This window comes from Falco biarmicus, chromosome 7, assembly GCF_023638135.1.
Source record: "Falco biarmicus isolate bFalBia1 chromosome 7, bFalBia1.pri, whole genome shotgun sequence".
In the NCBI taxonomy this organism is placed as follows: Eukaryota; Metazoa; Chordata; class Aves; order Falconiformes; family Falconidae; genus Falco; species Falco biarmicus.
In genome coordinates this window covers 32928325-32944120 of record NC_079294.1, presented here as the reverse complement: position 1 = coordinate 32944120, position 15796 = coordinate 32928325, and the positions used below count along the sequence as shown (strand labels likewise).

General features: G+C 39.6%; 1 protein-coding gene across 3 annotated transcripts in view; it reads right to left on the bottom strand.

Annotated features, from left to right (window-relative positions):
* TUNAR (TCL1 upstream neural differentiation-associated RNA) overlaps positions 1-15796 on the bottom strand; it is a 161877-nt gene that overhangs the window by 20084 nt on the left and 125997 nt on the right. For 2 of the 3 annotated variants that reach the window (XM_056347811.1, XM_056347812.1), the window contains one exon: positions 9435-9729. In XM_056347811.1, the coding sequence (XP_056203786.1) occupies positions 9435-9473 (39 nt within the window). In that variant the 5' untranslated portion in view covers positions 9474-9729. Of the gene's footprint in view, positions 1-9434; positions 9730-10183; positions 10934-15796 lie in introns of those variants that run through there. The other variant, XM_056347813.1, reaches the window with a different exon arrangement.

The window sequence follows — 15796 nt, the reverse complement described above, 5'->3', positions numbered from 1 at the left end:
TCTGTGGGGAAATTGGACTTTCTTAAGTGCTGATTTCCTGGCTCCTCTTCAATTCACACCAGCTGTGACAATCCCAAGTAGGATGGTAGCTCTCATCCCAGCACAGAGGACACAGGCACGTTCGTGTGCAAAGCACTGCATTTCACACCCAAAGAATAAAGTAAACCAAGCAGTTGAAGTGGAAAAGTCCTATCTGCTTGCAAGTTCCTTACCCAAACAGCTACCCAAAGCATCTCAGCTCATTTCAGTGGGATCTGTTTCTAAAAGCAGTAGCAGTCAACATATACTAAGACATGGGCGAAAGCTGAGTCTTATGTATATGGCTTGGGCTTTGCACTGAGGAGCAGGGAGGCTCTGTGATGGGTACAGCCCACAAGATCATACCGGCAGAGCTCATAGACCAAGAAAGTGGGACATGGACATGACCTATGCAGCCATGCTGGCTGTTTAGTTTAATTATCTGGGAAATATCATTAGTGCACATATGATTTATGCAGCTGAGGGGTCTGTTCTTAGAGGTATCACCGAGGGTCGAGGAGTTGCCTATAAGCCACAGGAGACTGGGAGGTCAGGTCCCTGGAGAGGCAGGGCAGAGAGTGATCCCCACGGCTGTGTCTCTTTGCAGAAGGGCCATGCACACACACACTGAATAGGCAAGAGGCTCAGTTCATACACACATGCAATGGGCAGATGTATCCGTATACACTGTCATGGGGGTTAGTGATGTGCATCCACTGGGACAGACACAAAAAGGGTCAAGGGAAGATGCATCTGTATAGGCACCAGCTAGAGATGTGTGAGCAAGGAGGACATGCCACCGGATTCTTAAGATATACAGTAATTCAGGTGTTGTAACTTGGTAAAAATATTTGGGATTTATCCCTGAAGAACTGATGTCAGGAAGGTCTCATTTGTTTTATGAAGGAAATTGCTTATTGATCCTGTCTGTTTGCATCATATTCACACTGTACGACTCCTGTGCTTAACCTGCAGGGATTCAGAAAGGTTGTTTCTCTCCTCATGCGTGACTTGACTTCTGCAGGGAGATGCTGCACCTCCATGTGAGATCCCAGAGAAGCGCCATGGGTAGGAACAGGTCATGAGGTAGGGAGCACTGGTGTTTCTGATGGTAAAATCCCTGTGATGCCCATTTGGTGTGCTTTCTTCATGTACTTACAAATCTACTGAAAGCCAAAGGAGAAATCACAAATTTGGAGACAGATCAGGCAAAACTATCGTAGGATTCTCTCTGTAACATTAGCCATAGTCTACTTAATTTTTAAAAATCTTTTTCTAAAGAATTATCAGGATTTAGCGATGCTTTTGAACTGTCTTTTGCGAAACATGGCAGATGTGACTTGTGATCTTTTACTAGCTTACTAAAATTCAGTGAGGAGGACTGGAATTATTTTGTGGTGAGCAGAAATGGATGGAGCAGATGCTCTGTGAGCCCTTCTGCATTGAACATCCATTGCATGGTTTTCAGGGTGGAGACAAAAACTAGACCCAGAGATACCAGTGATCCCTTACAATTCTATTTGAGAGCACATGAACAGATGCAGAATTTGAAGGACAGAAATTAGGAGCAGAAGTAACAGACCAACCCTTCCTCCATCAGCTCTGATGTGCTAGCAATATTAAAACCATATTACAAGGTACACCACATTGCACACTCAGGATGTTCCCAGTGACATGACATATCAAAACATTCTGAGCATTACGTAAAGTCATGTGAAAGATATTGTTCCCTTAATACTGAGTTAATATCTCAGAGCAGCTCCAGAGGATCAGGTACAACGTAGATTGCCACACATTTCCACAGGAGTGTTTTGAGAACACAACCAGCTCCAGAGCATTTTGATGCAACGTAAAGCATTTACTATGGAATGGAAACACAGGAACGCAAAACAAACAGACAAGAAATTGGTGAAATGGATGACTCTTTCTCAGGAAAGCTTTGTTTTCTACCTTTGATTAATACAGATACAGAACAAGTACTATGTTCAGCAGCACAGAAACAATAGTACCCTAAGGGCCATTGCGGTCATCCATTAAGAGCTGCTTTCAAGAATGCTTTAAAAGCCTGTCCAAAATCTTGCCTTCTACTGCTAAGTATTTTGTACTGCTTCTATATCCAGTGAAAAGTTACATTTACTGAGAATCCCTGAACAAAAACCTTTCAATCAGGTTTTGGTTTAGGCACAAAGTAAAAAAAGAAATTCCAACAACACATAGATCACCTGTCTTAATAAACAATCTTGCTTTCTGCTTTCTCATCCTAAAAGTTAAATGCTTTTGTTTTCAAGTACCAGACCAACCTTCCTTAAAAGGAATTTTTTGGTACTCTTAACATAGTTCAGTAACATCTGACTTTATAGACAGTATAGCTAGATTTTGGGATGTGTCAAAGTCAAGTCCTAATTTTTCTCATCAAATATATCAGTTTCACATGGAGGATAAAGTGAGCTTTTCAATATTTAAAGACATGCATAAAACTATAAGTCCCAGATTTTTGGAAGTCAGAAGTTAAGAATATGCATTGCATTATTATCCTCATTAATCAAGTAACAAACTATTAAAGCATGATTTATATTCACAAATACCACGTTGTTTTCTATTCACACCACTCTTTTCTGTGTAGCTTGGTTGAAAACTGGAACAGGCATTCCTCCACGCTGTTTTCTCATGAAGAGCTGTACAAGACATCCTTTACCCTTTTTGCAGTCTCTTATTTCATCATACTGATCTCTTTGGCTCATCAACTTTTCTCCAGGCTCTTTTTCCCCCTAAGGTTCTTACCATGAATGAAATTATTTATGTTAATGGACTTCAGTGCTTCTCCAGTTTTTCTCAGCCAACTAAAAACCACCTAACCTAACCTGTCAAAGTTCAATAATTACCCTCCTATCATCACTAGATTTACTTTCCTGATGTATTAATGTTGTAGAAAATAAATATTATTTATATAATAAATATACATAATATATACACCCCATGCTCAGATTCTCAAAAGGTATTTCGATCCCTTAGTCCCTCTGATTTAAAAAAGAACTAGAAGCCATATGACAAGTTCTTAAACACCAGCATGTGTTTGAATGTAAACTCTTTTATGTATTCTCATATCCAGGATTCCATGGAAAAATTGCCAGCTTAACTGGAAAAGCCTTTCAGAACCTCTTTTATGTTATTTAAAGATAACATTAGGTCCAGTTTAGGACAGAGAGCGGAGGTAGGCTGGGAACAACCCTGTGCACCATCATTGCTGATGGAAATAGAGTGCAAGTGATCCTCCTGGCTGTCCTGAGCCCTGTGCATTGGAAAGCAGTATTCTGAAGCAAGTGATTTAACTGCTCACTATAATGGATTATATCTTGACTAAGGTATTCCTTTCTAATCCTTTTCATTGCAAGCCAGTAGAAAGTTCATGTCAGAAAAAAGTGTACTTGTTGCATGCGGTAGGGGGCATTTTAAGTTCTCTTATTAACAGTTCTCAGAAATGAAACATAATTAAGATGAGGTTTCCAGTGGAAGTACTGCGTTTAGTCAGACTTTCATAATCTTTTACATTAATATGGTAATTGGGCAAGTACAGTACCTGTCAGCATCCAGAGGTGCATCACACTTGGAGCTCTATAAGTAGACCAGAGTGAAGCAGATACCCCTTAAGCTTCTGGGATATTCTGCTGCGGAACTCTTTCCAAAACACTGGCACATTTGCAAAAAGCTTTTTTCCTTCTTGACATGTACAAATTTTCCATGGATTTGTATTAAGATCCCAAGGCAGATGTTTTTTCCTACCTTCAGATGTAATTCTAGCAGCAAAGTACTTTTTGTACAAATCACCTTCTCCTTTTTCATAAAGAGGGTAAAAAGCTGAAAGATCACCTTGGACAGAGGAGGCGTACTGGGGTAAATAAGAATCACTGTTAGGTACCATATTCTCTGTGTCATCTTTTTGTGCACAAGTGCTGGATCCACAGTGAGCTGTGTCAATTCTAGCTAACAAATCGTCAGGGTTTTTTATGTTTTACCTGGATTTTTTTTTCTATGTTGAAATTTGATTAATTTACCAAGAGCCCTCAAAACCATTACATAGCCCCACAGCTATCCCTAAACCCTGACAGCATAAACAGATGCACATGTACATCCCCTAGAACCTGTATGGCATATTTAGGATATTCCTATTTAGTAATTTTCTGTTTAATCTAGGATATACCTCCCCTGTGTAGCAAAGCAATTAAATAATTAATAGTTATATTAAAACAGAACGGTTCGGGAGAGAAGAAAGGATTTTTAGGACAACTGTCAGACTGGAAAGGAAGTAAGCATCAATAATTCCCTTTCACATTCGATACTTCAACTAGTATTAACTTAAAAATCAAAATGCAAGTCATTAAGCAAAAAAATGAACAAAATGAAGAGCAACCTTGCAGGGACAGTGATGAACTGAGAATAAGGATGTTTGGGTTCAATTCCGAACTCTTCCCTTGCCAGTATAGCTCTGGGCAGTTTCTTTGTTCCTCAGTTCCTTATCTATTTAATAAGGATATTAATACTCAATTAATTCTACTCCTTGCTTGCATGCTTTTTGAAGACCTCCTGAAGGTTTCTGTAGTAGAAAGTACTTCTGGCATCTGTAAAACTCTCAGCAAAATGGAGGCCCGCTTTTTGTTGGAGATACAAGAAAAATTAAAGAAGGGAATTGCAATCAGAGCTTACATCTACCATAGACCTGGTAAGAACTGTTGTTCGGTATCGGTAATACAGGGCTATACAATGCATAATGCTTCAGAAAGCTTCAGTTAACGAACTGACCTGTGAGAGCTAGTAAATATTGGGACAGCTATAACAGATCTAGTTAAAGTATATACAACAAAATATTTCCCTGTCAAGAGAAAAAAAAAAAATAGCGTTGCAAATTTGCACTGAGAAAAACATATAAACAGGTATCTGCATAATTTCTTGTAACAAATGAAAGTCTGTCAAAAATGTTAAAAGGAAATATGTCATTTTGGAATCAGTATTTCCATACATATGGGGGTTTAGAGCTTTTCATTTTTAAAAAACATTATGCTTCTTCAATATTTTTACCCTGGTTTATGAAAAACACAGATGCTGATTTACTGAAATTTCTTGTCAGATAAATACTCTTCCTGTGGCTATTTGTGTTTAAACAACTCATTTGGTTTTGCTCTGGGTTTTTCTGTGGGCCTTTCAGAAATCAGGTTTTTTCTGGGTCTTGAATCAAGACAGCTCCAGCCATTCTGATTACAGGAACTGCTTATGTGTTGGATTATTAAAGTACATTTTTCTTGACTAGAAAGAGTTGCTGCAAGTGTGCGAAGTATTTCTACCGTTCAGTATAACTGCCCTGATAATGCAGATGGTTCAAACTCTAATTCTCATAGTTTCTCTAAAGATAGTTCAATGGACTCAAATGAAATACATGCGTTTTCAGCATCAAGCCTTTATTGAATAGTATCTTAAACACAAAGGAAATTACTAATTTTACTTGCTTTAGAATTAACAGAGAAAGCCAAATACAGCCACTGCTCAAATGTTTCAATGATTAAAAATGTCACTAAAGAAAAAGTTCTAAGTCACAGTAAATAACTGACAAAAATGTCTGCTAAAGGCAGCAAACATCCTATGTCATGCAAAAACTTCTCTCAGAATCACATGCTCTTTAGAAAATAATCCACTCCTCTTACTACATATATGTTGCTGTTATAGGGATAAAAGAAACAGACAAACCTATTGCTGCATTAGTGTATCACATACATTATAAAGGTTGCTATGCTTGCTTTTTCTAATATTTTTCTTTCTTCCATAATGCACAGCCTAGCGTAAAAAAAACAACCTATGATCATTATTCTGAAAAGGAACCTTCTTTACAAATTACAATGAAGGAAATATTACTTGTTATGTAATATATATCCTAATAATACAGACATTTATAAGCACGCAAAATTGCACAGGGAAAAGAAATCCTGATGATTTTTTGCTTCTTATTTCAATACATATCTATATTCTCTAGGAAGCGTACTCTAATTATGACTTCATATTGTGCTTCTATACCCTAAAGATAAATATGTTCCTGGATGAAGTAAAAAGCTAAACATGTATTAGCTAAAAAATGAACATATTTAATACAGCAGAGAGCTTGTTAAATATCCTTGAACCTAATAATACTGAGTACTTTTGTAAGTTCAGTGATATTTTAAAGGATTATTTTTTTTTTTTAGTTGCTGGAAGAATTGACAATACCTAGTAGCAATTTTAATACTGTCACAAAAATAGATAAGGCAATGAATGATTCCAACAGGAATACACTTCACTCAGATTTGGAGACCACTAATAAAAGTAAACTTTTGCATACGATGATAACTCTTCACTAATAATGTACCTGTACAGTTTCATGATCTTTAAGAATTTAATTAACCTATTTTTCTTGTCCTAATTACAATGGAAAGGGATTCACATGGGTAAAAGCAAAAATTATTTTGTTTAGAAGGGAAATACAAATTATGCCTGAAGCCTAATAAATCCGTTGCCATGACAGTCAAAGAGCCTGGTCTTATAAAACCTCTCATGATTTATTCACATGAGTAGTTCTTACTCATTTTGTTGGTTTTGACCTCTCCTGTCCTGAGTGACCACTGTAACAGATGGAGCCCAAAGTCATGGACTAAATGAACTCAGTAGACATTTTGTGGACATTTCTGGACATTTTACAGGGGTGGTCCGTAGACTAAGGGAACAATATCATTATATTATATCAAAGGATGGAAAAGTGGTGGTGGTGGTTAATGAGGTTGTATTGGATAGTGAGCATGATGTAAATGGTATGGAATATGGGGTAGAAAATGTGCTGCTTTTGGCTCTGACAGAGTTAATTTTCTTCATAGTAGCTTGTACGAGGCTATGTTTTAGATTTGTGCTGAAAAAAGTGTTGGTAACACTGTTTTCCTTACTGCTTAGTAGTGCTTACAGAGAGTCAAGGTCTTTTCTGCTTCTCACACCACCCCACCGGCGAGCAGGCTGGGAGTGCATAAGAAGTAGGGAGGGGGACACAGCAGGGGCAGTTGACCCCAACAGACCAAAGGTATATTCCATACCATATGACATCATACTCAGCATATAAAGCTGGCAGAAGAAGGAAGGGAGGACGTTCAAAGCGATGGCATTTTGTCATCCCAAGTAACTGTTACACACGACGGAGCCCTGCTTCCTTAGAGATGGCTGAACACCTGCCTGCCCATGGGAAGTGGTGAATGAATTCCTTGTTCTCACACCAAATCCAAAACACAGCACTGCACCAGCTACTAAGAAGAAAATTAACTCTATTGTAGCTGAAACCAGGAGAGCTTTGCTTGCATGCATGGTTTTTGCTTTACCTATTAAATAGCTTTTATCTCAACCCATGAATTTTCTCACTTTTACTATTCTTTCTCCCATTCCACTTCAGGGGAGTGAGTGAGCAGCTGTGTGGGGCTTAGTTGCCTGCTGGGGTTAAAGCATGACACTTGTATACAAGTTGTCCCATTGAATGAAATAAAACTGCTGATGTGAGAGAGATTTGCAATGGGAAACTTGATTTTACGATACAGTCCTTGTATCTGTACAAACTGAGGGGACTGCTTCCGCAAGTAAGAGCTTCTTTCAACAGTGAAGACTGGAAGATAACATTTATGGGTTGTGTTGTCCTTCCTCAGTTTTCCTTATTGGTTCATATACTAGTCACATATTTTTAGATGGTAAAACACACAAAAAATCTGCTTCAACACACATATATGCATATTTTGAATCTTTACTCCTAAAATTAAGGCTGGTTTCTTTGAATCCTACTGAAAATTTGTCACACTACAGCAAAGTGTATCATCTTGGCTTCCTCCTACTGCAGTGATTTGAAAAAGCTGCATTAGAATTCTTTCTCTAAAAACTGTCTTATGGAGTTCTTCATCATACAAAGGAGACATGTATTGGGAACTACTACAAAATTCCATCTTTTTAATAGCATTTAAGCTCTGATTCTTGTTCATGAATCCTGGTGTGGCCTGGCCTGGCCTTTTTGCTTTGGCTCTTTGCATCCCACTCTCTGTCAAAACCTGCTGCCAGGAACCCATCATCTCCATACCCAGCTGGACAGCCTGTTGCAACCACCACACAAACCTGCTTCTGGTCCATTTCTAACCCTTCCAAAAGCAGTGGGATTTGTGAGGGATTACCCTCAAAGTGGGGGCAGGCCCTAACGATAGTTTGCTCCTCAAAGAGGCATTCAACTTTCCCTCTTCCAAACTCCGTGATCAATCAGAATGCATAAGAATATATATATATTTCACATCACCACTCTTTTCATCTTCTAATTCTACCCTGATTTCTGAAACACAGATCCAAGTAAACTAGGCTTTCTGGAAAACTAACCTGTTCTTCCATCTTACTACACTCACTATATAATTCCTGATCTGCTTGGCAATTTCCTGATAACGACCCTAAATTTTGGTAAGTCGGGTAGTTAGTTGAGAACATCACCTTGCACTCTCCTAGCATCTTTCATTCAGGAAGATAAAAGCACATTACTACAGCTGTTAATGAAAAATATCTCGCAACATCCACTGAAGCCATTTACAATAATTCTCAACACCCTGCTAATACACGACAAAAATTACTTGATATGAGAACATCTCATACAGGGTTTGCTTATTTTATGACTTGGGTCATCAAAGGCAACATTGTCATAATTCACAGTGGTCATTTTCTGGCTTTCTGATGTGTGTAAAAGGATCTGCCTCCCACTGCATCTAAAACACAGCATCCAAGTCTGCATTTGATATTTGTTTCCCATGGGAAACAAAATAAAGTAAATCTTTTGTACCTGCAGATCTTGCAGACATTCAAACCCCTTCTGTAGCTTTTATTTAGTCCACTAGCATTTATTCAGAACTATTCTTATGTTGATACAGGATTTCTTTTGCCTTCTATTGGTCAGTGCACAACTGAGGTGCAGGGAAGGTATAGCACCATGACCCCAGAGAGACAGACAGAGCGAAAGAAAGAGGAGGTAGAAGGAAGGGAATGGAGGGAGGAAAAGAAAGAAAGAAATGTCAGAGCAAATTCTTAAACATCCTCTCTAGCATGGAAATATGTATAATACAGCTACTGATGTTCCAGTCCAAGTGCAAATGACAGCACAGGTGTGCACAAACACACACACGCACATACACACTGTCACAAAGCAAGGGAGAAAGACAGAAATGATCTTACAAAGCTGCTGCAGTAATCAGGACACTTGCTCCTGGAAACAACCATACAAACAAACATTCTTTTATTAGCTTTCTACATTTTTTGAATTTTCATTTGATTATTGCTATTATTTTTACCTCTCACTACAGAAGAAATACGGTTATTATTAAAAAGAAGGAAAAAGGCCTTACCATGCAGTGCATCAGGAAGAGATGAGAAGCACAGAGCATGCTGCAGAGATTAAGCTCAGCATGGCATTCAGATATCCTTTGGAATTGAAGAAAATTGTCCAACCCATTCGTCCTAACAAAGCGGACAAGTTTTCTCTAGGCTTGAATTTTTCACCAGAAGTCAGATCCTTACAGTGCATTATATTTTCTTCTTCAGGAGATATATTTCCTCCAGTTAAGTTTCAGCTCTGCAATGCCATTTCCAATCAGCTCTGAGAAGTTCTTCATTCCCAGATTCGTGGTGTCATCAGAGGGACTCCAAAGAAAATCAAAGAAAGAAAGAAAAAAAGAAAATAATACCTTACCAAAGCCCTGAAATTACTATGCAGAAAAGAAGAAAAAAACCCTCAACAACCCCTCATTTATTCTATTATCTACGTGTTTCACAACAATCAGTACTACCTCTTCGGTCTCATATATGCAGTGCTGATTACTTGTAACCAACGAAGAGGCAAAAACTTTCCCAATTCACACATCATGCATTTTCATTACTGCTGCTCAACTGCGCACTACCAAAGAACCCTTCTCATCCTAAGGAAGCTTTAAAACCATCTGACAAAAACATCAGCTATCCCTTTCCCTTCCCAAAGAATATGAACATTAGAATTTCTAGAAAAGTGTTGGAAAAGGCTTGACAAATAACCCAAAAATACAAAGTAGATCTAAAAGCAAAACACTGGAAGCAGGAGAGTTCTTGAGCAAGGAGATACCTTGCCCGAAGGATTTAGGAACACGCACTAAGTCATCGTAGGAAAGCAGAAAAGGATAAAGAACGGTGGCTAATGGGGGGGTTTGAGAGGATGGGGTGGGACCAAATGGGTGTCAGGTGGGAGTGGGATCCTGAGTCACCCTCAGCCTCCTGCCTTCTCGCTGACAGCAGCTCGGGCTTCCCCTGCACTTTCTGCAAAGCATATTAATTGATTCTGGTTGCTGAGCAACTAACTCTGGGGAGCCACATCGACGGCTCGGGCTCCGGCACTGCTTCGGCAACAGCAGCAGGGAGAGGGGACAGTCTCCCCCCCCCCGCCTCCTGCTGGGGCTCACTCACCCTCTCCAGGATGCCCTCAGCTGCCCCGCAGGGAAGCTTTGCCAGGAAAAGGAAAAAGCCCCCATTAATGCAGCAGGGAGAGGGGGTGGGTTGCTCCCCGACCCTGCGCGGCTCTGGCAGAGCTCGGGCGAGCAGCCCCAGTCCCTGCTAACAGCACCGCTGCAGCCCCCGGCCCCTGCGGGGTGCTGGGACGGGGGTGGTGGTGCAGCCGTGGGAAACCCACCCGGGCATGGCAGAGGTAGGTGAACCAGGGTGGTGCAGCTTCCTTCTGAAAAGCGAAGCTGGGTTAACCCTCTGGTTCTCCAGGCACACTGCAAAGATGTTACTAAAATGACAAGCAACTCTCATGGTTATGTCAACTCACTGGTTCAAAAGTGAGTTCCTAGTTGGACCTGTGGCCGTTTAAGCTCTGTCCCTGCAATAGTGGGGTAAATGTATTACTTATTTCTGACCTCTTTATCGTGTTGCTCTTCAGACAGAGCAGACACTTCTGGCTGAAAAGACACACAGTAAGCCAGAGCCACCAGGCAGAAGAATTGCCTGGATGTCTGTGTCAGAAACTGCAAAATGGAGCTTTCTAACAGAACCTTATCATTACTTTAACCAATGTTCTGTTTAAGTTCCTTATAGAAGAGAGGCAGCAGTGGCACTGGTTAGTCTTGGCCCATAAAAGAGATGAGATAACTAAATAACTGGAGCTGGCTCAAAGGGGCTTGTCCTAGAGCATCTCTCTTGATGGCCCCATAGGAACGACACAGGGGATTTCTGCAAGGTTGATGCCAAGTGGATAGAGCCTGAGCAGGGCCTGGCCACTGCAATTTGTGGCAGGGCCTCCACCAACTTCTGTGGCTCTAGAGCACGAAAAACATCTCCAAAACACCATTGTCCAAAACAAGACATTTCTCTTGTGCTCTTGTTTTGGATAAATCCTTAGTCAGACCATGGCACTCGTTCAACACTAAGCTGTCTTTCTGTTGCACAGGTAAGATGTAAGAAATTAAAAGACCTCAGGATTTCTCTCCATGTGACCTGGCAGTAAGTGCAATATCAGATCTTGGCCAAACTGCTCATGCGTGATTGCTGTCAAAGACCTGAGCTAGATCAGCTCTTTCTTCTGTTATAGCAATAGGACATGTTAAAGGGCAAGGCCCTGAGAACTGCCTTAGCTTGCAGTCACATAGACAAAATTATCTAATTTTCCCCTTGAAAAACTCCAACCTATAGCTTGTATGCACTAGCTAAATGGCAAACACCAGGTCTTTGTGGAAAACGGACGGGTTATCTTAAGCAAAAGAGTAATTTTTCTGACAGTAGCTTAGCACCTACCATACTCTGCTTTCATGCTTTATAAAAAAAATCTAGTTTAGCCTCACTTTCTTAGCAAAGCCAGGTGCTTCACATATATTCAATGTGCAGGAAGGACCACTAGAGCAGGTTAGCAGAGCTGCTATATAAAACAGATTGCAGAACATATTCAGTTCTTCCAACATGTCTTCTGATATGAGCACACACTGGGTATTCCTAATTCCCCAGGTACAGCACACAGAGAAATATGGGAATCTAAGTATTGATTTAGTAAATGAAAGTCATTTAACCTCCTACCAACAACAGAGTAAAGCAGGATATTTCTAAGGAAGAGACCCTGTAGTTCACTTATGCCATGAAAATGTGTCTCCTTAGGTCGTCTAACATACTAAACCCATACTAAAGCACACTAAACCCACACATAATAAATATAGACTGTTCTTGATTTATATGGTCATGATTCATGTAAATATTTTGGTATCATTCATTCTCCCTTTACCTCTTCTTCTGATTCTCTGGATATTTCTTTTGATGACCTCTCATAGTACCTCATCTTTGTTCCTGGTTACGAATAAATCCAGCAAGGTTTCCTCTAGCAGTGGCTGATGCAAAGAATGTATTTTTTTGTGTGTTGCTGCTCATATATGACATTGCTTCCTTTAGTCCACAAGTTTACTTGCTTCCAACAAAGTGCTGAAGACTGACAAAAAGCAGGGTGAAAGGGAGGTAACTCACATCTGTGTCATAGCAGGATCCATCATACATGTTAGTCCTGGGAAATGGCATTCTAACCAGTGCTTTCAAGTCTACTTTCTGGAGATGCCATGCTTTTAAAAGGCAATTTATTCCAGTGCCTCGCTACTGTAACTAAATACGGTATTTCTAAGCTCCATTGCTGTGAAGTTAAACATACTATTTCTTGTCCTATTTACAATGATCAAGGAAAAGAACTCCTCCACTCCTCATTGGAACTACCTTTTATGTATATAAAATTAATTATATCTCTTCTTAGGCTCTTCCCTTTCTAGATTAAAACTTATTTGAGCCTTTACTCTTCTGTCACTTTTTAGGCAATGGTTTATCACACATAAGATCGTAAGAGTCAGAAACACAGAAAACGGTGTGGAATGTACATCCTTATACATACGTTATCAATGCAAACAAAAGTAAAATATAGCAAAGATACAGTGTCTGGCTTAGGAAGTGAGTCACGTAACATAGGAACAGGGAAACAAAAGGACACTGCTTCATCTAGCTGTGATAATAAGGTTAAATAGTGTTTTAATACTCCTTTTTCCTTTTCTGAATGAAATGGGGTGACAGAAAGGAGGAGTTTATAAATACAGCTAGGTTGTGTGTGTCTGTCAATGAGTCCTTCCAACCCGTGGAAGAAGATGATTCAATTTAAGGGCATAAGAGAAAAAAAGACTACTTTTTCTTGTGGATTTGTATGATGATTTATGAAATGGTAAATAAAAGAGGGAAACTAGCACAGGATCTCAGGTATATATTACATGAGAAACAGAGAAATAGACAGAGAAAAGAGTAGGGGGGTGTAAGTGCATGAGAGTGACGAAAGCCTGATAAACATATAAATGTTAGACTAAGGGAACAAAGAGAGATGAAGAGATTTCCCAAATTCTTACAAAGAAATTATGAAGTCTACATTAACATATTTCACCGCACACATAGTAAAGGAAGATTTGTTTCAACATGTTAAGTGGTAGTTTGTCGGGGTTTTTCCACTTTTATCCCCTTACATTAACACTGGTGCCTGCTTTTACCCTCAACAGTACACTTTAAAAAGTGTGATAACTAATGATTAATATTGTAATGTGCCTTGTTTTGTACTTTAGTTTTACAAGGCAGAATACCAAACAGTGTTGAAGCTCTCTGTATTGGAGCAAATATCATAAAAAGTGCTAGGGAAGTGCAGTTGAAGGGCAAAGCAATAAAATAAAACAACCATAGAAAGGAAGCAAGTCAACAACTGGTCATTTCAAAGTGAAGGCAAACTGGCATGTAAGAAGAAGCCATCAGATTATTAAAAGAAATTGTAGAAGAGAAGTTTGGAGGTGTCAGAGTTTGTGCAATTTTTAACTTTTTTTTCAGAAAATGCAAAGCTGCTTAGATGAAATTCAGCTTCTTACAGAAAGCAAGTACACTATCTCTGTTTCACTTACACAAGGCTTGAACTTAATGTCATATAAACACATTTTATTATCCATTGAAAAGGCTGAGTAATGGATGTGTTCTGTTCCTATTCCATTTTCTATTTATCTTTTTTCTTACCACCTTTCTATCCCTTCAATAGCAGCATTATCCTCTTTGAGAAAATTAGTGTCCTGTGAGCCTAAGGACCAGAGCAAACTAGGACCCAGTCAGTCCTCATACCCAGAGGGAATGGTACAACTGTTGTCCCACCAAAATCATGTTGGCTACTGCAGCAGAATCAAATAGGCAGCATCCCTCATTGTTCAAGCCCTGTAACTAAACAGGGGCCATACTACCAGACCTTGGACATCAAAATAACTGGAAGATGCAGCAAGACATGGCAACTGGTTGGGCAGAAACCCATTTCAGATCTTAGACTGGCTCCTCTGTGTTGCTAAGACCTGATAAAAGAAAAAGTCTCCAGGGAGACAAATGGGAAGAAAAAAAGACCCATCTATCAATATGTTATGCTCCAGGGTGTAGGAAAGGACCGGGTGGCAGGATAACATTTGAAGAAGGCATGTGAGGGCTGCAGCAAGTGTGAAGTGGTGGTCCAGGCTAGGGAAGCAGTGCCTTTCTCCAGCTAGGATGCCTGTGCTGCAGGGAGGGAGGGCAGTGAGGGCAAATGGGCTCCTTGCTGTGCTGGGTAATTACTGTCCCCTGGCCTGAAGCAGAGCAGAGGCTCCTAGGGACTCGGAAGATGTGGGTACAGGCTGTCAGGTTTTAAGAAGCTGAAGCAGAAAAATCTCCCAGGAATCTCCCTGCAAGTGTCAGGAGCAGGAAAGATAAGGGATCTGGAAACAGAGGTGTGCCAGCATTGCTCCTTGGGTGCTCAGACCACTGCAGCAGCCACTGCTGTCAGGAGATGCCTTCTCACAGGGCAATGCAGTGGGCCACTCTTGTGAGCTCTGAACTGAGTGACAGGGGAAACCTCCCCAGTTCACTCAGCTGCCCACCACAATATCACCTGGCCACCAGATACAAATGAAACAGCTCGTTTACGAAAACACTAGCCTTCATCGCAATTGTGCTTTAATACTTGATGGAGACCACCACTTCATTCCTTGCCAGCTGCACCTTTTCTGGTAGTTGTCATTTGAGAACTGCATTAGATTTTTAAAAGTAGTACTGTATGTAAAGGATACAGTAATTCTAACATAAATACAAAGATATCATGGAAAGCTTGAAATAAGAGGTATAATTCAATTATGAACTAAATTTTAATTAAAAACCTGTGAAAATAATTTGAAAAGAAGTTTTCTGGATACGTTTCTCAAGTTTAACCTTCCAATATCCTGTGTCTCAATTACAATACAAACAACTGAACTGATTTCTTGCCTTTTTTGTTTAAATGCCATAATACATGCACGAGAGTCTGAGCTTCAGTGAGTGCATTTCTAGGTCACCATCAGCAGTTAATTGGAAAATCTAACCATAAGAAATATATTTGCATTCAAAAAAATGTCCAAAAGCATGACAGAGGATGTACACATATTTCCATCTATCTGCAGTGTATTTAGCATACCTTAAAACTATTTCTAACATACTTCAAATGTATTATTATTATTATTATAATTTTCAATATTCTATATGGCAACTGGTCTCATTCTTACTTAGTTTCCATCAGTGCAACTCAAACTAGGATATCATAGTTGTCAAAAACTTGCAACAGTAAGAATATAGTACAACCAATGGTAAGTAAAGCCAGTAAAATGCAAAACATTTAGATTTGTTGTTCTCTTTATTTTTAAATAAA